This window comes from Gossypium arboreum, chromosome 11 (assembly GCF_025698485.1).
Source record: "Gossypium arboreum isolate Shixiya-1 chromosome 11, ASM2569848v2, whole genome shotgun sequence".
Taxonomy (NCBI): domain Eukaryota; kingdom Viridiplantae; phylum Streptophyta; class Magnoliopsida; order Malvales; family Malvaceae; genus Gossypium; species Gossypium arboreum.
In genome coordinates this window covers 11,984,002-12,007,011 of record NC_069080.1, presented here as the reverse complement: position 1 = coordinate 12,007,011, position 23,010 = coordinate 11,984,002, and the positions used below count along the sequence as shown (strand labels likewise).

Genomic DNA, 23,010 nt, shown 5'->3' with positions numbered 1-23,010 from the left:
TCTAAATAGGGGTCCCAGCTCAAATTAATCTGACACTAAACAAAGAATGAATCATGGTCCTAGGCTCTTGAAATCTGGGTTTATGCTATTCTTCAAATTAGTGTTGGCAAATGCTGCATTTAACTAATTAAGCATCTTTTGAGGTTAAGTTTGGGGGTTCTGCCCTACCTCATGGCTGTGCAGTTTTGCGTCAGATGTTTTTCGCCAATTGCGCCGACTGTGGACCCACACTACACAGATTCCTACAGCTAAATGCATCCAAACATCAATTTTGGTTTACCCCTTACCTTTTTATATTCCCTATGTCCATGGAGTATTATATACTACTTCTTCATTTACTTGTCACTACAGTTATGTTACTTAAGTTAATGCTACCACTAACTCTAAATTTGGGTTTCACAGCCCGCATCCAGGCCCAGATCCTTTTTTCTTTTCGTTGATAAAGTTCACACCAAAATTACATTGAAGTAGCATACAAAACGTTGTCATCACCATGTTACGTATGCGATGGTAAACAATTTGGTGGATTTCTTCAAATAAATGAAGACAGATGCGGTAACACTTAATAACCAAGATGAGCTTTTCTTCTGTCAGATCATTCATTCATTTACTTATTTTCTTTAGTATTCTTTGTGATGTTGAGAGTTTGCATTTTTAATCTGCCTTGCTTTATATATATAGTCATCCATTGTCGTCGGCATCTTGTTGAGGTTGACATGTCACTTGTCTTAAATGCTACATTGGAGTGGGACGATGATTTTTGGTATTGGATTTTTCTTTTCAGAGCTTTGTTGATGTGAAGGGTCATTTTTCCCCTTTGATTTCACACTATTGTCATTTTATTTTCAGCTAATATAGAGACTCTTACCTCTCCAACATCTAATACATCTTTCTTTCAATTATATTATGTAAAACCCAAAGTCTTTTTTTCTTGTTTTATTCAACTTTTCTTTTAATGAAAGATAAGTGAATGAATAAAATTAATTTATGAAATCAACAATCAAAATTTGGCTTATTATCTTAAAAACAAATTAATGTTTAAATAGATACACGAGGCACGATGCTCGATGCTTTGCATTAACCTTTTTATTACATTTTTCTCCACACGTGTAAAATGATATAAACCGTTTATCCTACACCAGCGAAACAGTTTACTATATCTCCGATTTCCCTGGCCTCCTGTTTCTCAATATCTCCCAGCCAAATTATTTTACTTTCTTCTCCTTCAATGTCCCAATCCCAAATCTTTAATTGAATTATAATCCAGAAGAAACAAAAAATTAGAGCCCGTGATGGGTCCTGAATCAACATCATCGTCGACGCCATCCCCAAATGGGAAACGAAGCAGAGACCCCGAAGATGAGGTTTATCTCGACAATCTCCGTTCGCACAAGCGTTACCTCAGTGAGGTTTTTTCTTCTTTCTTTATTTACTTATTTCACTTGTTTTTAAATACACAAAATTATCAAATTTTCTAACTTTAAATCTTTGCTTAATTTGTATCCTATTAGTCAATCAAAGGGTAGAAAGTTGAATTTTCTAATTTTGTTTTTCTAGGTTATCTACGCAAGGCATTTGTTTGTTTGTTTGTTTGTTTAAGATATTTGCATTGAAGGGTTTCAATTATTGATAAATTAAAAGTCTTTGTTTGCAGATAATGGCGTCTAGTTTGAATGGATTAACTGTTGGGGACCCACTTCCTGAATATCTCCTAGAATCTCCTGCTAGGTCTGAAAGCATGTTCTATCCCAGGTTACTTGTTCTCTCAAGCTTATTCAACCCAAGTATATCTAGTTTCTATGGTCTTGATTTTCGAACATTCTCTATTATAAACCAATCCTGAAATAGGAAAGATTGAAGGGACTACTTGGGTTTTCCATGTTATGATTCACTCTTGGAATTGAGCTACTAATTGATCAATGTTATAACTATTGACTTGTTATACATACTTTTCAATGTTTGGCATAGTCGAGGACTTGAAGATTGCTCGGCTTTGTGGTAATCTGTCTCAAATATTTTCCTCCCGTTAGGACGAAATATTGAATTGTAGCCTGCGACTGGATCGCATCCTGAGGTCTTGTCTTTCAGTTTTTATGTGCTCAAGATGGCTTGTATTTGCATAGAGGTTTAAGCACTTTGATGTAGGTTTGCTGGAGTGTGATTATTTTTCAAGTTCTCTTGGGTTTTATTCACACTTGTATCATATTGAATTAAAGGAATTAATAAGAGATGACGTTGTAGAAGCAGTATGGCATTAGCACGTGCAGATGTTAATTTTGGAACATAACATTATTTCTTGTCTGCGTTTGACTTGCTTCATCTGTACGATAATGATTCCTAGGATTCTCCTGTCAACATGATTAAGCTTTTGCATTTTTGAAAACTAGTCCTGATTATTGTTTCTAGGGATGAAATGCCATGCCAATATTCACCAATGTCGGAAGATTCAGATGACTGGAGATTCTTTGAAACACCAATGAACACTTGCTTCCCGCATTCTGATAGCCTGCCTACTAGTCCACCATATAAATATCAAAGACCACTGAATGCTTTCTACTCCACTCCTTCAACCAGTTCATATTCTTTACCTGGAAATGTCAGTGCTGTTACTTGTTCACAGCCTCGCAAAAGAGGCTCAGATACAGAGGGCCAATTTCCATCCTCACCAAGTGACATTTGCCACTCTGCTGACTTACGCAGAGCAGCACTCATGCGGTCTGTACATATGAAAACACAGCCAGCTAGTTCCTCATCTTTAGAATTGCAATTTGGTTCAGGCCAAGAGAATTCGCTTAGTATTGAAGCTGAGGAACGGCCATGCTCATTTGTGAAGTCCTTAATCTGTGACAGTGAATATCAGACTGAAGAGTGTTCCTCAACGAGTATCTCAGAGCCTGAATTTAGTCGAGAGAAATCTTGTGGTGTGTCAAATATGGATTTGAAAGGGGATGAATCCAGGGCCATAGATGGTTTTGGGAAATGACTGATAAAACCCGCCTTCAACATCATTTTGAACTTACCTTCTCCGTAGGATTGACCCATTGTTGGAGCAGGTAATTGATTTTGCCAAAGTGAAGCGCAGAGCAATACTTTTCTGGATCCTTGAAGAAATTGAATATTCTTGATTTCTTCGTCTTTTTTTGCACTGTTCCTGATATCGGAGCAACGTCCCCGTTGTAAATCAGAATTCTTGTTTTAAAAACCTCAGTTTCAACATCTCCAAATTTTATTTCATAATTATCATTTGATTCCCAGCCAAGCAGCTTCTTCAGATTTGAACTGAGGCCTGCATACGTTGCTTTTTATTGAATAAAAATGAGGTACAAGTATTGAGCCAAAAAAAAAAAAAAAACCTCAGAAAGTGTTATAATGTAAAAAGTAAAAGAATTCTATCATAGGTCGAAGTAGTTCTTTCCTTCTACAGCCGTATGTTCTTAATTCAAATGAAAAGCCAAGTGATTTGTGGCTGGAAGATCTCTCAAGATTCAAAATTAGAGGTCAAATACCAGGATCAATCCTCAAAAAGGTGGAAAATTAACCCCAACGGTGCACTGCATTACACAAGCGTAATACACGCAATGACCTATGAAGTTCAAGCAAATGTTGAAAGGCTATTCTTCTTGAGCGTCAATTCATCGGCTTTTGCTGGGCTTATTGACTGCACCAAAAGAAAAACAAAAAAACCAAGGATATACTCCCTTAAGTAATAGATGCTCATAGTGGAAAGTATTGTTTATTGATGAAGTGAGCATCATCAACATTAGTTCACAACATTGTAGAATTTCAACCGTAAGGAACATAATTTCATTGTAGTGATGGCAGTACTTTAATTGTAATCTTTAAACTTAAAATTTACTTTGTATTTCAACAGTAATTCTTACCTTGTCAAGAATGCGCTGCAGCCGCTCAATTTCCTTCTTGGGATAATCAGCACCTTTCTCCAAATAGCTTTTAGCAGCTTTCAAGTATATCTTTCCATAATTGACAACATACAGCATGACCAGAGTTACACATAGAAGTCTAATACTTTGACTCAAACAAAAACACCGAACAAGGGATTGACAACAAGTTCTTTTCCGGAGCTGAACATTGAGAAATTAATTGAATACCTCGCAGAGGAGCCCTTAAGCTTCTCAACTTCTTCTTCAATCTAAGAGAAGACTGTTTTCCTCTCATCAATGCTAGCAGCCACAAACTGCTTCCCCAATGCATCCAAACTTGACAAGATACCAGCCTTTGCAAAAAAACGTAAAGGGAGAACAATTAATCTGTTATAGGAGAATTGGTATGACAAACTCGGTATATCGTTTATACTATGAGCCACTAACCTTTGAAGTTAGTTGTCCTTTCGCATCACGATTGGTGCCACACTGCTCATTGATGAAAGCAACAAATTCATCTAAACTCTGACCACCATCATAGTCTTCACCAGCTTTGTTGCCTTTTGGAAAGAATTTCAATGTTGGATACCCACTTACTCCATACCTACGCTTAAAAGCAAAGCCCTTAAAATCCATTGACACATTCCCTAACTGTAAACAAAACTGCGCTTATTGATTAAACTTACGCTTACTTCTCAGCTAGATCCTTGTACTTGTCAGCATCTATATTAGCTATCACTACATCTTCTTCCATTTTAAATGCCGTTGCTACGTTTTCATAGGTCTGCCAAAACACAGAGTTAGAATGGCGATCAGTATTTCTACCAAAATTATTATGCTTACTTCATTAAAACAACAATATAGATGCTTACAGGAGCAAGGCTTTTGCAATAGCCACACCTGGCAGAAAACCAACCAATAACATGGTAAACACATTCTGTAGGAAAATGAAAGCAAAAGAATACCAACAGCAAAACTTGCTACAAATGTCGATGTCATGATGTGTTGAACGGTAAAATATGTGGGATCCAGAACAGATGAAAAGCTCCCTTTGCTATAGTTGGAAATGGAAATATTGGCCACAAAATGAAAGAAGAATACATGCTTACCAGGGTGCATAAAACTCAACAAACACATTTTTGGTCTCATCAAGAACAACCTCGTCAAAATTATCAGCATTTAGAACCACAACATTGGATGGCAAAGTGGCTATCTTCACATTCGTTCCTGTAAAACAAGACATGAACTTAGGAAACTCCTTCTGGGTTTACGTTCAGCAAGTTCACCTCAAAATAGAATTTCCTACACCAAGCAATTAGAAATTTCTATGAAGGAAAAGACAAATATGTACCTCCTTCAGTGTTTACAAATTCAGCAAGAGACTCTGCTGTACGAGGTCCCTCATATCAAACCTAGATAAAACCAATTTGATGCACCAAAGTCATGTTTTAAATAAAATTTAGATACCAATAAACAAAGTTAACAGAAAACAAGACCAAGGAGAAAAAAAGCATCATAAGGAAATATCAGAATTCAGAAAGAATACAATGGAATTTGAAACAAGAAGTACAAATACAGGCCCTGAGCTATAATAATAGTTCATGCACTCACAACCAAACTTGTGCAATTATGAACCACTAACCTTTCCAATCAAGACTGATTTAGCCTTCTTAAAACTCGCCCCAAGCTTCTCATTCTCAGGAGCTAGCTTCTGACAGTGTCCGCACCTGTGGACCAAAAAACCCACAATAACTACCTGGACCTTAGTTTTTTTTTTCTTTGCCATAGTTTAAAAAAAAAAAAGAAGAAGATAATTCTAAATCTACAGCCTGAAGTGAGAACACCGAACAAATGTTTCTTTAAAGAAACATAAACGAAATTTTAACTCTTGAGATTAAGGGTAAGAAAGTGCCTAGAAAGGAGCATATCTAGCAGTACAGTAATGTAGAGAGTGTGATCCTAATAAACAAGTCAGAGAAACAAAGAGAAAACGATAAGAGAAAATCATCGATATTCTCATTTCAAATTGCTGAGCGTAGATCCGACAATCGATTAATGAGGATATAGTGTAATCAAATTAAAATAAAGGAGACCAGAAATGCGGGATTCAAAAATTGTTACCAAGGAGCATAGAACTCGACGAGAGCCCCTCTGTCTTGACCAACTTCCTTCTCAAAGTTTTCTTCGGTTAGCACGAGGACATCGTCTGCCCAGGCTGAGGCCAACAACAATGCTTAGATTTCCAAGGCTAACGAGACCTTAAACTTCATTTTTTTCTCCCTACTGTTTATAGCTTCCTCCCTTTTCACTCTCTCCGATTTTCGATATTTATAATTTTCCCAGGCTTAAAAAATTCCATTTGATTTTTACTTTTTATTATAAAAAAATCAGTTTTTTGGGATAAATTAATTTAGCTTGCTGATTTTTCCTTGCTCGTAGCTTTGGACTTTTGAAATGGATGGTGGCGCGCATATCAGATGGAACGTTAAACTACGCGACATAGTTTCTTTTGGCGAAAATCATTATCAGTATGCTGGCGCATTTTTGTATCATGCTGTGCAGCGGATGGCATGCCTCTGACCTCTACCTGTTTGGTCAAGCGAACGCACGGTAACGTGTTTCCGGCGAAATGGCATACCGCGATAGCTCGGCCCATAGTTCTGGCTTTTTCTTATTATTTTTAATTAAGGACCGCCGTATCCCAATAAGCCAAACGTGGATTGGCCATGAACGGTTCAGTACTTTTTAAGTTATAATAGCATATATATATATTTAAAAAGGTTTTGAGGAAGACGACGGTGATGATATAGAACAAAATTGGAAAATTTTTCTTGAGAACCCTGATTGAGGCTCCAACAGATTTCCCGTAGGAAGCTGTCAGAGGCAAAAGCCGTATATTTGATACTCAAATTCTGATAAAGCCATTCTAGTAATTGCTGCTGAGAATTTACAACTCAGATTCTGTTGATGGAGCTTTCAGAGGGTGATTTTCAAGGTGTAGCACGCAATGATGCAAACGGTGCAGGTCTTCCACACAAATCTTCTTCATAAGTACTTCCCTTTCCAAGTCAGCCAAATGTCCACCAATTTTAAACCCCAAATCACCTTCAGCATTGCCGTTTTCAGTCATCGCCATTGACGGAGAGTCGCTTTGCTGTAAATGAGCTAACCATTTTGACTCATCAATCACTGTAGAGTTCAATCTAACAATAACAAAATCTACTATGTTAGTATGAACCAACTTACAAAATGCCACTATCAATGTTTGTGTAACAAAAAGCCTGAATACTAATCCTGCCGCTTACAACTACTATAAATAATAATATTAATTAATATATACAGCAAGTATTAGTGCTCTATAAACTAAGCACATGGGAAAAGAAAAGGTTCTACCAGAACCTCTATATCTGACAAAACTATAATAATACTTAGGTCTAATTATGCTCTCAATCCATGCACTCTTCACACATTTAAAATTTAATCCCTCTACTTTTTATTTAATAAGTGAAGTTTAATTGATAACACCATCAAAAACTTCTACTAAATTAGATTATATGACATTTTTAAAATAAAAAATTTGTCCATGTAACCAGTTCTACAAGCATGGAAGGCTAAATAAACAAGTAACATTATATTTGAGGCTGTAAGGTTTTCGATTCTAAATATGGAATTGTAAAGTTAAAACACTATTTCAAAGATGATACTTTTATTTTGCTTGCATGGCTTCCACACGGCTTTATATTGGCCATGTAAGCAACCTTTTAGAAAAAACCACAAAATCCAATTTAACAGAAATCCTTTTGACAGTGTTATCAATTGTACTTAAATTATTAAATCAAAAGAATAGAGGGCCTAAATTCTTGAATTTAAAAGTACAGAGACTAAATTTCAAATGTGTAAAAAGTATAAAGACGGAGACCATAATTAAACCTAAATATTTCACATATAATGAGTACCAAAAAGGAAGAAAAAGGTTCTACTATATCTGTGAATAGGGATAATAGTTACTCAAACCATAATATTGGTAGCACCTATCAAAAGCAAACCATTTCTTGCTAGCAGTGAATGATTGAATTCAGAAGAACTTACATATTTGATAAGAAAAATGACAATAGTGTTGAGTAAATAAAAAACAAAAGTATTGACTAAGGCAAACTGAAGGCATCCTATGTTATGGTTTCAACTAATTTAAAAGTTGCCTTTCAAGTGTGAGATTCAAATCTCCTTAGAAAATTTCCATTTATATTCAAGTAACCTCGGCCAACTTACAGCTCAACGCTAGCTCTCTAAAGGAGCTTTTGCACTGCACTTGTTACCACTAAACAATGAGGGTAGGAGAGGAAGCCCTAGTAGCTAATCAGTGACTTAAACATTAACAAACCTCCTACAGTAATTTCTGATTCAGACCTGAAGGCACTCAGGCCGTCCCACAACAAAGAGAAGTTCCTTTAAAAACGGAGGAAGAACTTCCTCATAGTTGCAAGAACAAAAGTTTTTTCTAATCACATTTCTAATGTGACACTTAATTACCTATCCCTACCAAAACAATCTAAAAGCAACAAGAGCAAAGCTCAGTAAGTGAGTAGAACTGCCGGCAAGAAAAGCAGTCATAAGCTTATTAACAACTTCAATTTCACTCAGATAGTTGCCTGTAGTCTTCATACATGTCCCACTTCCAGTTTACCATAAGGGCGACATACAATGCATGACCACAAGCATACCCAAATTTAATGAATGTATGAAGATATGCATGATTGTAAGCAACATATGACAGAATGGTGAACATTTCTTACTTCTTTAGTGTGCTCTTTGTGTCTGTTTCACCCTTCAAACTAAATAAGGCATCCACAACATCCTCTTTCATCCTCACAAGACCCTTCAAAGAACCACATAATTTGCATGCAGAGTGTATTGTTGAATCTGCAGTCTCTAAGCTGATGTTGCTAATTCTAACTATAACAGTTTCTAATGACTGCAGTGGCCAAATTCGGAGATGCATTTTCTTTACAGTTATATAGCCAACTGATAATGCTTTCTTGCTTGACTTCAATCTCTGGAAAAGCATACATTAACACTTATCATGTTCTGGCCAAAAGAATAGGTGACCATACACAAAAAAGGAGATGACAAAGGAGGAAGGAAAGTCTATATAGCCGAGATGGAAAAATACCTTAAATTCAATGTCCCAATTATCAAGTCCATATGGACCAGGCCTCCTGGAAACCTTTATAACCTTACCAAAAACTGAAATTGCCTCCTTTAACTCAAGAAAGTCAATTATAGAAGGTGCATTCTTAATCGTAACAGAACTTGAAGTTCTGAAAGTAGATCTTCCACTATCATTGTTCTCAAGATCTAGAGAAGGAACAAAAGAGTTCCCAACTTTAAGTGATACATCCTTGATGTTAAGGCAGCTGTCTTCCTTAAATGGTGACCCATTTAACTTCTTTTTAGTACCATTGATTTTCTACATGCAATGGAGAATTTAGATGGTAATCAAGTCAGAGCACATTTGACAACATAGAAACCAGTAATAGCGGTAAAAATTTATTTGTTATACATCCACTAGCAGAGAGATATCAAAAGGAAAATATACAACAAACATGCAGGAATGATTGCAAACATGCAGCTAAGCTCAGACAAGCTTGGCAATAGAGAGAGGAAAGAGAGGATAAGAAATATCAAGAATGCTTACCACAAAATGTTGAGGCCTTTCTGTCATCAGTTTCGCAATTACACCTCCAACCCTTTCCACCGGTAAGCCTAATTCCGCAAAATCATCATCGTCGTTCGAAGTATGCACTGACCGCTTTAAGCTCTCAAGCCCTTTTGGTTGGATGCTGCAACCACTCTTAAGTAAGATAATCTCATATATAATATGTACAAACAGAATCTACAAATTCCAGTTTTAGGTATATCATGCTCATAATGTCTAATTGTAAGATTTCAATCAGAAAGCACTACTGCTTATTTCTGCTCCTAATATTGAAATGAAAGCTTGTTGAAAAATAAAAAATGAGGAACTTGATGGTTGAAGAGAGTAGACCAAGTATCAATTTAAATGACACCCTCAGGAATCGCAACATACGCCCTAAATAAATTTCCATCCAATTGTAATTGCTCATTGTCTTTGCTTCAGTAAACAAGCGCAACATGAAACTACGACTCTTCTCATACTAAGAATAACCTTTCTCATCCTCCAGCAAGAAACCACGCTAGATGCCTAACAGTATGCCTTCCGGCGATAATATAGAAAATGTAATAGTTCCCTCTACCCAATGTTAATCTAAGTCTAGGATATCCAAACTCCCAGCAAGAAATAAATTACCCGCAAATGACTTTTTTTTTTTGTCAAAACAAGAAAAAAAAAACTACTAAATAATCAAGAATCAGATTCGTAGAGGTGCCTCAGAAACAAACAATTTCGAAACTTATGTGAGAAATGTTTTAACTCCTTTTCACACTGTTCAGTCGATTTATACCATAACACAAAGAAATTTATGGCATTGAAACGGCTAAATTGCTAAGGCACTATAAAAAATATATTAAACAAACGAACTAGTAACAAATAAACTGAGAAACTTGCCAAGTAAGAGGAAGCACTATTTTCCTTGCTGAAACAAGGCCAGCGTAACCTGGGGAAAATTTCAGAGTGTGTCAGTTTCGTGGTTTTGGGTATAGAGGGGAAGCGCCAAAAGAGAAATGAAAATCGAATGGAAGAGGGGAAAAAGACTACAGGGTTATAGAAATTACCGGTCACTAGATGATGGAGTGAAACTCGGAATCTCCACTCAAGCATCGCCCCCGAGTTTTCTTGCAGCGCTCTACGCCTGCGACAAGCGAGGCAGCTGAACAAAAAGGAACGTCGGGACGACTGCGTTTTAAACTATTTTCCTATTCCTCACTTTTTCTCTTTATTTTCCTTTTTTTTATCTAGATTTCACTACCTGGCTATATGCTTCAAGAATTAATAATGAATTATTTATTTTTAAATCTTTAATATTTTAATTTTATTATAAAAATAAAATAACTAAATTATGATAAATTAAAATATATGAAGTACATGTCTTGCCTGGGTTTCTATGTTGAAAGTGTTTTCGTTTTCTCGACTTAATTCTGTAATTTATTTAAAAAATTGGCCTAATTTAATAAATTTTTTATAAAAATGGTATTTTTAAGAATTTTAGCCAATCAAAGGTACTATATTGAAAATGACAAGTTAAGTTCAAGTACCATATTAAAATAGTTATAAAAGTTTAGATACCAAATATGACATGATCCTTTTTTATAAATTTTCAAGCAATAAATTATTAATTTTTATAAACACACAATCAATATAATTTTAGATCTCACAACTAAACCTTTAAATATGAAAATTAAAAATAGAGTTAAAAAAGGACATGAATTAATATTTCAAACCTTGCTTCTAAAATTAAAACATTTTATCAACTACTAGCTCTTTTATAATATTTCATCTTTTACTTATTATATTTTAAAAAGAATTCAATCCACCATTATCTCTAATTATAAAAAAAATGAAATGATGGTATAAGTCATATGACATTATTTTAAAATATCGTATCATTACCTTTTAATTACTTTATGAGAGATTAATTATTTGATAAAATTTAAATTTAATACTAATCTATACAAAAAAAATTAAAGACTAAATTAAGAAAAAATTAATGTTGTTTTATTTTCTAAGAAGAGTGATGGATGCCATTTTAATTGTTTGTCTTTTTATGGAAACAGGTGCCACTGTAAATTGAGACATGTTATAAAAATGTGATAAAAGAGTATAATGGCAGCATGAATATATCAAAATTAATATAAAATAAATTATTAATATGTAACATTTTATACAAGCTTACAATAATTTAAACACGTATAAAGCATGGGTGAAGCCAAAAACTTTTTATTAGAGGAGCTGAGATTGAAATGTAAACCCTTTTGGTACCGCCCTTGGTATAAAATATGGACATAAATACGTCATGTTATACAAATTTTTATCTAAGTTAAATTATTCTAATAAATACGAAAAATATCTCATGAATTGAATCACGATACAAAAATTATATGAAAACACAAATTTTCTTTAATTGAATTAGATGGATAAATTATTGAAAATATTAATGAAATTTAGACACACAAAAAAATCAAATAATATTTAAAATATAACGCTAAAGATAACATAAGTATAACACAAATAACCGAATACATCAAAATATATATCTATACTATATATAAAATGCCTGATTGAATTAGTGTTATCAACTTGACACCAATTTAGTTGTGAAATTTTTAAAATACTCTTACTTTAAAGGGTAATTAATATTATTATAAAAATATTTTTATTATTTATTAATTTTATATACTATTTCAAATAAAATAATTAAAATATTATTTAAAAATCGAATATAAATTTAATAAATTTAAATAAAAATCTTTACTATTCTATCAATAATCATTTATTGAAATAATTTTATAAAAACTTTTTAATATAAAATGTTTTGGTTCACCTAGGATGTAAAAAAATCTAATATATTAAAAAGTAGGTAAAAGAATTTAAATATGTTATAAATATTTCTTCCATGTTTCATTTCATTTCTTGGTTTTATTCTTTTTCCCATTCCTTACATAACAAAGTACTGAATTAGCCTTCATAACAATAAGTATTGTCGAAACCATTTTTTTGAAAGAGTCGGCTTTGATTTCGAAAACGAAAACAAATATAAGAGTCGCCACCAATCCTTTTTATTAGGTGTGATCGAATCACCTTATAATTTAATCATTTTAATAAAAGTCTAAATTTACTAAAACTATAATTTTTTATCTACGAAATTCAAGAAACGAATTCGAGAGTCGATTAAGCACGAGGAAGGGTTAGCACCCTCGATACGCCCAAAATTGGTACCTAATTGATTAATTAATGTCTTACTGTCGAAAGTTGAAAACTTTGAAGAAACTTAAAATACAATCCATCGTTAAATTATCGCTTAATCGAGAATTTTCTGAAAAAATAGCGTGTTTCACGTTAATCGAGGAAAAGAATTATGTCCCGTAAGTTAGGACACAATATATTAAATTCCCAAAACGAGAATAAACACCGAAAATTATTTACTTTAAAAGACATTCGATTATCTCGGTTTTAGAAAGAAATCATATTCTATAAGTTAAAACACAATCCTTTCGTAATTCTCGAGATTATTTAAAATTCATTCATGCTTTAAAAAGTTCGGGTTTTTGGATTCATCGAGAAAATTAAAACCCCATAAGTTAGGGAACGACTTTTCGAATTTCAAAACGCGGAGCATCGATTATTTTAAAAAACAAAATTTAATGTGTCAAGTAAGATGTAACACAATTTGGTAGCAAAATGTAAAATGGATTACGGTGCTAATATGCATAACAGAATAATAATAAATGCGATAATATAAATGACAATACGAAGATCGAAAATAGAGTAAAATAAACAAACCAAAAGACAAATAATAAGAATAACAAACTAAAAATTTGAAGCTAAAACCTAATATTAAATGAATAAATAAATATTGTGTAAAACAAATTAAAATAATAATATTATTAATAATATGATAATAAAAATCTAGAATTTCAAAATTATATAAAAGGGTATGAATAAATAAATGATAAAATAAATGTATGTAATAAATAAAGTAGGCAAATAAATATAATAATAGTAATAACAATGCAAAACTAATTAATTTAATAATATGATAATAATAACAAGTAAGTAAAATAAAAAGGAAAATAATAAAAAGGAAATACGAAAAAATATATAAAAGAAACAAATAATAGATGAAGGACAAATAAATAATTATTAGTAGCGAGAAAATAATAAGAACAACAAATATTTAAATGAAGAGAATGTAAGCATTAAAATCCTTAATATATATATATATATATGAGGGATATATAATATAAAAATAGATGAATAAATAATATGATAATAGTAACAATAATGACGGAAGGAAAAATAAATAAAGGCATAAAAATATATAATGCAAATAAAATGAGAATAATAACAATTTAAATATTAAAAGAAGATAAATAAATAAATAAAATAAAACAGAACAATCATACACATAAAACAAGAGCTTGAAGTTAAGTAAATAAAGGATTAGATCGAGATTAAAATAAAATTTAGAGTCTAAATTATAATAAAATAAATGAATAAACAAAAAAAGGACTAGATTGAAAATCGAATGGAATGTAATGAGGCAAAAGTCGAAATAAAGTAAAATAGGGGACCATATTGCAATGCGCGAATGAAATGGAGGGACCAAAGGGAAAATATCCCCTCCCTCCAAAATGCAGCACTTTACGCGGGACTAAATTGAAAACTAAAATAAATTATAAGGCACAAATTAAAAATAAAAAGAAACTTGATTACAAACTGATTAAAAAGCGGAAGGGCTGAAAGTGCAATTATCCCTTCTGCTACAAAACACGCAGACCTTGGCTAGGCGGGTCGAGTCGGCTCGTTTCATGCCAAAACGACACCATTTAGTGTCCATGGGCATTAAGTCAAAACGACGTCGTTTCATTTAAATTAAAATTTTCAATTTTTTTTCATTTTGACATTCTTCTTAAAAAAAACCAAGGAAACCCTCTAGCTCTCTCTCATTTTCCAAAATCCGGCCAAGGATTTGGTCGCTGGCAACGATGCTGCAATCCACGACGGCCGGAGAATGCAAAAAATGGCTTTTTTTCTCCTTTTTTTCACTCTAGATATAGATCTAGGGGACAAAAGTCGAAAAGGAAAAGAAAAAAAGAAGAAAAGAAATAAAAGAATCCAACAAATTGCCTCGCTCACCCCTCTTTCAAAGCCCGAACAAAACCTCAGAGGGTCTCCGTGGCTTCCGCAGACGGAGGAAACCTCCGACGGTGGTGAGATATGAGGAAACAAGTAGGTTTTTAAGCCATTTTTTTATGCTTTATACCTTATTTAAAATGAAAGATTAATATAAAAAAATCACCTTTTAATTTCTGAACTCTCTTTCTTTTTTTATTGATCTCTGCTTCTTATACATTAGCTGATGGCTTTTATAGCCAAACAAATACACTATTTTTATTGTTACTGTTTTGCTTCTGTTTCTTTGCTTCCTTTTTGCTTGCTGCTTTCTTTTTCTTGCCATATTTGCAGGTTGGGGAAGAAGTCAACGAGGTAGAGGTTACCATTTTGGTGCAATATGCCAAGAATGGTGGTCTTCGAGTAACGAACGTGCTGACTTAGCATGTGAAGGTAGCGGCGCACAAGGAAAGAAGGGCTAGGGTTTCTGTTTTGAAAATCACTTTGGGCCATTGGTGGCTTTGAGGTAGTGTAATTGGGCTAGTGATTTTTGTAAGGGGCTCAAACTATTATTATTATTTGGTTTTAATATGTTTAGGCCCCGGGAAAATTTGGCCCATTACAAGTATTATTTTAAAATTACATTGCTTACTTGTCCATTCATCTATTATTTCAAATTTCCAATTGAAGAAACCCAGGCCATGAGGGTTAGATATAGTTGCCCTTAAAACAAATAAAATATATTCAAATAAAAAATATATAATATATGGTTGGGGTTTCAGGCATCCAGTAGAAAAAATACCAATGAGAAAACACCTATATCTTGTTTTGGTTAATTTAAAAGAATATGTTGAAAAATAATTATTTGAAAAATTATGTTGAAATTTTATAAATTTATCGATTTATATTGGTTTTGGAGAGAGGAAAGAAAGTGCGTCCTACAGTGCACGTTTTCACTGCCACATCAGTGAAAACGAGCCATGTAGGACACGTTTTTAGTCTCTCTCCTGAAAATGCATCCTACGTGGCGTGTTTTCGCTGATGTGGCAATGAAAGCACACCTTGTAAGACGCATTTTCACTTAACTAAAAACGCATTTTCACTTGCGGTTGGAAATTAAAAGTTGTAGATTTATTTTTATCCGTGTTTGAGATAAACATAGTTATAGTTTTAAGAAATGTTTGAATTTACGGTGGTGTTGTGGAGCTGGGTTGTAACAGCCTAATTTTCAGTGGTGTCGGAACAGTGATTCGAGATCACTAAATCAGAAAAATGAGTCAGAAATATTATTAATTTAGTGAGTATAAGTTAAATGTGAAGTTAGGAAAAATTTTGAAGAAGTGAATAGTGTACTAAAAATAAATATTAAAATAATTAGAATCGAAAACGAGGTATCGAGACCTCGAGAATTTTAAATCAAGCCATAAATATTTTTATAAATATTTATGGAGTGTTAATAAGTCAGTATTAAAGTTTCGTCAAGAAATTTTAAAGTTCTGATAGTTAATTGAACAAAAAGGACTAAATTGTATTAAATGCAAAATTGTGGGAAATGATTAAATAGCTTAAATGATAAAAGAAAGAGGGTTTAAAAAGAAAATAGACCCAAGGTCTCTTTGGGCTGGACGGCAATGGCATGAAATTAGCAAGAAAATAAGGAGAATTAAGGGCAAAATTGGAAAATTGCAAAATTTACTTAATAAAGCTAGGACTAAAGTGGAATTATCTAGATTTCTCTTTATTTTTCTGCATTCTCATCAGAAAAAACACCATGGAAGAGTTCCCTTAAGCTATTTTTTCATATTTTTACTTCAGGTAAGTTCAATTCTTGATTATTCTTGAATTTTTTGTGTTTTTGTGACTTTTACAACTAGGTCCACTTGTTAAATTCATTAGTTTTTGATTCTATGAAAGAAATTGAAAGTTTGTATGAATATGTGCTGGAATTATATGATGATTTGGCATGGAATTAGAGCTTTATATTGTTTATATGCTGATTTTATTGAAAGAATTGAATAGAAAGTGAATGTTTGGGACCTAATTGTAAAAGAGTTTGAAGTTAGAGTTGTATGTAGAAATTCTGAATTTCAATAGTTATGAAATAACTTATAATGTCTAGGAAAAGTATTAATTGAGAAAATTATCTTAATTGAAGGGTTAATTGAGCAAGGACTGAATTGTATGAATTGTGAACTTTGGGGCAAAATGGAAATCAACATTTTGCACTAAAACTGTTTTGGACAGCAGCAGTAGTCTAACTTTGAAAAATCACCAAAAATTGTATAAATGGAATTAGAGGATGAATGAAATATGAAATTAAAGCTTATTGAGTCTAGTTTCTTATAGAAGAAATGATGTAAGCAATGGAATTGTAAATCATGAGATATGATAAATTTTGTGAGACAATATCAGAATGATTTCGGGTTCCCCTGTTCTGATTTTGTAAAATCATCAAAAATTGGATAAAAATAATTAGGGGCTTAAATTTATATGTTTAGAATCCTGAATGAGTCTATTTTCAAGAGAAACAAACGGAAACATCATTCGAATCCTGTACGAGGATATAATTAAATTTTAGTGAAGAAGGGTCGGAACTGTCAGACAGCAGAATAGGGGAGACGTCAATGAATAAACTGTATTAATTGGCCCAACCAAAAATTATGAAATTTTTATGGTAAGAATATATATGAGTCTAGTTTCATGGAAAATTAGCGGATCTTAATTTTGAGTTTTGTAGCTTCAGATATAAATAATTTAGTGACTACAACACGGGTGGATAGTCTGAATATTCACATAAGTAGTTAGTGAAAATTATGGATAAGGTTACTTACAAGTGTGTTATTTATACCAAGGATGTGGATGGAGAGGAGGAGGAGGAAAAATATATGAATGACTCGTGTATAAATTAAACGCATGCCCGATTATAATTGATAAGTGTTGGATTAGAAATGATATAATGTTTTATGTGGAATATTTATTATGAAATTATGATTATCGTTATAATACAAAATTTGTACTTGTGAGTTTATATGGCTAATTTTAGTGATTATTTGTTAATTTTATGAATTTCATGATGTGTTATTTCATATGTATTGATGATAAAATCGTGAATAATGTAAAAGCATGAAAATTGAATAAATGATCAAATTGAGCATTTTAGTTCAGTGACAAGATGAATTGAAGGAAAAGACCATAGTTGGACCATAGCAACAAGTGATAAGTGATAGCTTCGGCTGCACTTATCTGATCAAGGATAAGTGAAAGTGATAAGTAATAGCTTCGGCTAAACTTATCTGATCAAGGACAAATGACAAGTGAAAAGTGGTAGTTTCGGCTACCTGATCAGTGAAAAGTGGTAGCTTCTGCTACCTGATCAGTGAAAAATGGTAGCTCTGACTACCTAATCAGTGAAAAATGGTAGCTCCAGCTACCTGATCAGTGAATAGTGGTAGCTTCGGCTACAAGTGACAAGTGATTTTCGTATAAGACCATATCTGGGATATGGCATCATTGAGATATGTGATTCGTGTAAGACCATAGCTAGGCTATGACATCGATAAATGAAGATGTGTAAGACCATAGTTGAACTATGACATCGAGTAAACGAAATACTCAATTCCGTAAGACGTTCACTAATTTGACAAAGTTTGGTAAGTGTTACATGGAATTATGTGATACAGGAAGTACGAGTTGATAAGATATGAGTATAGAACTTGGTTGATAAATGAATTCATTTGTGATTATATAATTGTTCATCTTGAATGTACTGTCCATATGTATTGATAATTCAAACGTATTAATGAATAAAGTTCCGACATGGAATAAATTGAACACGAGACAAATAATTATGAAATTGAACTCGGAACTCATGAAAATGACGGTTATTGATATATAGAGACATGAATCGAAAATATGAATTGAATAAAAGTAAATTAAATTATGAATATGGTGAATATGTGAATTGTGTATTGATTGAAAAGTGGATTGAATTGAATCAAAGTATGATTATATGTGCTTATCTGAAATATGTATTGGTATTGAATTGTATATTGATTAGAAAGTGAAAAAGTGAATTTAAATTGAATTGTGATTGAATTGAAAGTGAATTTGAAATAGAAAAATGATTTGAATACCCTATTAACTAGTCAGGCTGAGTCGGATATAGTTGGCATGCTATAGGATTGGAAGTGTTCAGGGATACTTCGACCTTGAGCCGATGAGGCACTATAAGTATCGTACTGTTACTTCGACTTTAAGTCGATGAGGCACCTTGTGTGTCATACTGTTACTTTGGTTTAATCCGATAGGGTACTGAGTACCGTACTATTACTATTTACTTCGGCAAAGCCAATGAGGCACTGAGTGTCGTACTGGTGTGTTGGTTAAATCTGTGTATCTGCCAAGGTCTGGGTTTGTTAACAGGGTGAATAACTGAAATGAGAAAATTAAAGATTAATCGTACTATTAAATTATGAAAAAGAAATTATGAGTTGAATTGTGAATTGAATTGAGACATGAGATTTGAAGTATGAACTTAAGGTTCATGAAATTGTTAAATATCGAATTATAAATATTGAAATCAGTTGAATAAATGAAATGAGAAAATCGAATGAATTTGGTCGATTGAACTATTGAAAGTATGAGAAAGTGAAATTATGAATTGAAATTGAGATATCGAAATAAGAAGTGAAAATAGAATGAATAGGAAATAATGAAATAGTGTATGAGTTAATTGAATATAATCATATGAATTAATTATAATTACTTTTATTGAAAATGTTGGTTTAAATAATTATTGAAAGACTAATGTTCTTGAATAACGATGATTCTTGAATGATTATATTAAAGTCTTGAACAACTGATTGTTATTTATTGATTATGAATAGAAATGAATATTTTCTTGAGAATAAGTTATTGAACTGAGATATAGAAATGAAATTTATGAAATGGTTATTGATGAAATGCATGAAATGGATATTGATGTAGTAAGAATATATATAATTAAAATGAAGAAAAGCTATTTAAAATACATATTATTAAATTAAAATTAAAGTTTAAATGCATGAAAGATTTATTAAAGGTAAAATAGTGGTAAGATTTAATGTATATATATATTATTTTACCTTAAGTATTTGAATTATAGAAATACCACTGGGTGTACTCAGCGTACGGTTTGTTTCCATGTGCAGATTAGGTACAAGAATTTTTGAAGAGTTGAATTTTGAGATTGCAAGCTTTCATCTCACCACATCTTCAAGCAACAATAGGGTATGTTTTAAAATTTTGAATAGAATGACAAGTATTTAGGAAAAATATTAAGTATGTTCCAAGTGTCCTTTTTTATGTTCTAATATATTAGTGATTAGCTAAGAATTACTTTGGCACCAAATGTAATATTCCTATATCAGGTTCCTTAAGTCGAACATGGTATAGGGGTGCTACAAGGGCCCTGGTTATGCTCCATCCTTTGACAACATAACGTTTGTAATCTTGAAGCCCTAGTTACACTTCAACCTGAGACGGTATAACCACCGCCAACTTAGACCTCAAGGTGAAAAGTGATATTGGTTTCTCAAGTGACGGCATTATACTCACACGACATATGAAATTTGTAGGCCACCGAGCTCCATGACATCATCGTGAACCTAAACACAACTTAAAGCTATGACTATGTCCCCCTCAAAGTGAGAGAAAAATAAATCTTTAAACCTTATAAATTTTAGAAAAATAAATCTTTAAACCTTATAAATTTCAACACACAATAAAAAAGAAAAAAACAATTTCGTTTACCGAATTAAGGGGATTGGGCGGGGTAAAAAAATATTTTTTTATCCTGGGAATCCCGAGTTGTAAGGGCTCAGAGGCAAAAGCAGTAGAGTTTGTTATGGTTGAAATGTCTAGAGAGAAAACGCACCCTGCAGGAGGTGTTTTTGTCTGATATGCCAGTGAAAGCGATTCATGTAGGAAGCGTTTTACTGCCACATGCTAGTTGAAAATGCTCCATGTAATGAGAGTTTTCTCTTTAGCCATTTTAACCCCCAACCAACTTTATTGATTCAGCCTCCGAGCCTCTGCAACTTGGGATTCTCGGGATTAAAAATTCCCTTTTTACCTCGCCCCATGCCTCTATGGGGGAGCATTTTCTCCCTCATAAAAAAGTTTTATAAAAAGAACCAGGCCTTTAATTTTCCATATTAACATTTGAAGTAAAAAATTTGATCTAAAGGATACTTGGCACAAGGAGTAACCGGCGTTGTCGTTAAAACTTGAGTTTTGTCCCTATATTGTTGTCGAAGCAAAGGTAATTTGTTAATTTATATGTAGGTTTAATGTTTTGGGTGACGAGTACTATATTTTTAAATTTTTTCTAGATTTTAAACATGTGGAACAGATTAGTTTATTGAAGATAAGCAAACGAGTCAGAACTCTTATCTATTACAACGATCAAATTTGCGAGACCGAAATTTTCCCCGTTTTTGTATTATCACAATCCAAAGCTCTGGCATTCAACCGGACCATAACATTAAAAAAGCTTCAAACAAGGATTATGTAACGCCTTCAACCCGATACGATTCACCGGATCCAAATCTCAGGTGTTACAACTCAAATACAAACTTATGTTTACAAACTCTTATATGATTTTTATAACTATTACAACTTAATTAAAATAATCTCCCAACTAAAATTTCAGTTGTATATACATGGGACAATTGCTATCATCGTACAATAATTTATATTACAAAAACTTTCAGGCAAACCTCAAAACTTAATTACATTATCTCAATATGTAAATCTTAAGTAATGCTACCGACTACATTTATGCTACCAACATGTTCTGTATGCATAATAACCTACCCTGCTACTTCTTTGGCGTAACCTTGGCATCGTCCCTCCTAGCGTAGACCCAAATCCTCTTACCTGTAACATAATGTACAAAGGTAAGTTCATGAGAACTCAGTGAGATAAACACCCATTTACATGAATTGTTTTTGTATTTCGTATATGGTAATTCAATTTGTCATCTCATTGTTCTTTGTTCTTCGACTTGTCTCTAGCAAATACCTTCCCAAAATGTCATTCTTCAAACCATAGATGTCACCCCTGACTCTGAAGTCATGCTTTACGTTTCGAGTATTTGATACATTACTTGCATTCTTCACTCTGCACCTTTGCGATTCCTTAACCATACCCATTCAAGAGGCCCATACAGACAAAATACCGTTATTCTTACATACATACTCTAAGCCATCATTTATTCGAAACCCATGAATGATTTCGTACATAGATAGAAGATAAAATTCTTTAATTATACGATTTGATCCTTTTTGGAAAATACCTTTCTGCTAATAATAATTACAGATAGATAACCTTCTTCAATTTACTAGACATAGCCCTTACTCAGATTTGTTCTTCAAGTCTAATTAACTCATAATTCGGATTCGCCACATGCTCTAGCATATTCCAAGTTCTCTGTTTTTTTCTTAAGACCATGCATGATACGTCATAACATTTCATATGAAGCTTGCCATACATGAAACTCGTGAGAATATCTCATCGAAGGTGTAACAAGATACATCACAGGGGCTTTTCCTTTTGAGTTTATTACAACTATCATTCCTTTAGAGTTCACTGTGAATGCCAATTTTTCCCTCAAGGTCCGCCACAGAGGTGTTTTGTAATATCCCGAAAATTTTTACAGTAAAATATTATCCATGATATAGTAAAATAAGGAAATAAAGTGACAAAAAGGGAAATTTTGAGTTATGTCAATATTGGGAAGTATATTATGATATATTAATTCAAGAAATGACTAAATTGTAAAAGTGAGAAAAGTTTTGTTGCACAAGAGTAAATACTCAAAATTTGAGGGTTAAAGTGTAAATATGAAAAAGCTGAAGGACCAATAGTGTAAATATTTTAAGGGTGGAATGATCTAGAAACTAAGGAAAATGGATGAATTAGGACCAAATTGAATAGATGAATAACTATAAGGGACTAAACTACAATTTTACCAAATTAAATGATGACTCAAGGATGGAATTTTAAAAGATAATGAAGGGCAAAATGGTCAATTGGAAGAGAGAGAAATCTAGAAAGTAATAATGATGCTAGAGATATTTTGATATTTTATAATTATTTAATTAGATAAATATTATTTTATTAATATTTTAATAATATATTTATTATTATTTTATTAGTATATAAAGAAAGAAAGATGAGAAATTCTCATCCATATTTCCCATGCACTAACGTGAGAGAAAGAGAGAAAGAAAGAAAATTTTACTTTCTTTACAATTTGGTCATTTTACCAAAAATTCA

General features: G+C 32.7%; 2 protein-coding genes and 1 pseudogene across 3 annotated transcripts; 1 reads left to right on the top strand and 2 right to left on the bottom strand.

The window, feature by feature from the left end:
* The first annotated feature begins 905 nt into the window (after window positions 1-905).
* Window positions 906-3,237, top strand: LOC108470976 (uncharacterized). Of its 2 annotated transcripts, none has more exons than XM_017772519.2 (3): window positions 906-1,409; window positions 1,655-1,752; window positions 2,407-3,237. In XM_017772519.2, exons 1-3 carry the CDS (start codon window positions 1,293-1,295, stop codon window positions 2,981-2,983), a joined length of 792 nt encoding a protein of 263 aa, XP_017628008.1. In that variant the 5' UTR covers window positions 906-1,292; the 3' UTR covers window positions 2,984-3,237. The 2 variants fall into 2 exon arrangements, with proteins under 2 accessions (XP_017628008.1, XP_017628009.1); XM_017772520.2 differs by having other exon boundaries at window positions 1,286-1,404.
* LOC108471449 (probable protein disulfide-isomerase A6) lies at window positions 2,895-6,537 on the bottom strand (annotated as a pseudogene).
* A 169-nt stretch (window positions 6,538-6,706) lies between these two features.
* LOC108471012 (uncharacterized) lies at window positions 6,707-10,834 on the bottom strand. Its single transcript, XM_017772568.2, has 6 exons — window positions 10,635-10,834; window positions 10,468-10,516; window positions 9,577-9,721; window positions 9,052-9,348; window positions 8,675-8,934; window positions 6,707-7,084 (listed from the first exon to the last, which is right to left on the bottom strand). The coding sequence occupies exons 1-6, from the start codon at window positions 10,678-10,680 to the stop codon at window positions 6,829-6,831; spliced, it is 1,053 nt and encodes a 350-aa protein (XP_017628057.1). The 5' UTR covers window positions 10,681-10,834; the 3' UTR covers window positions 6,707-6,828.
* Window positions 10,835-23,010: the final 12,176 nt, after the last annotated feature.

Excerpts from the sequence above, each read along its gene's own strand:
- LOC108470976 (XM_017772519.2), top strand. The coding sequence starts at position 1,293 with ATGGGTCCTGAATCAACATCATCGTCGACGCCATCCCCAAATGGGAAA. Across the intron at positions 1,410-1,654 it reads ACAAGCGTTACCTCAGTGAG|ATAATGGCGTCTAGTTTGAA; the intron begins GTTTTTTCTTCT and ends CTTTGTTTGCAG. Across the intron at positions 1,753-2,406 it reads GAAAGCATGTTCTATCCCAG|GGATGAAATGCCATGCCAAT; the intron begins GTTACTTGTTCT and ends TATTGTTTCTAG.
- LOC108471012 (XM_017772568.2), bottom strand. The coding sequence starts at position 10,680 with ATGCTTGAGTGGAGATTCCGAGTTTCACTCCATCATCTAGTGACCG. Across the intron at positions 9,349-9,576 it reads AAAGGCCTCAACATTTTGTG|AAAATCAATGGTACTAAAAA; the intron begins GTAAGCATTCTT and ends CATTGCATGTAG. Across the intron at positions 8,935-9,051 it reads ATTGGGACATTGAATTTAAG|AGATTGAAGTCAAGCAAGAA; the intron begins GTATTTTTCCAT and ends ATGCTTTTCCAG.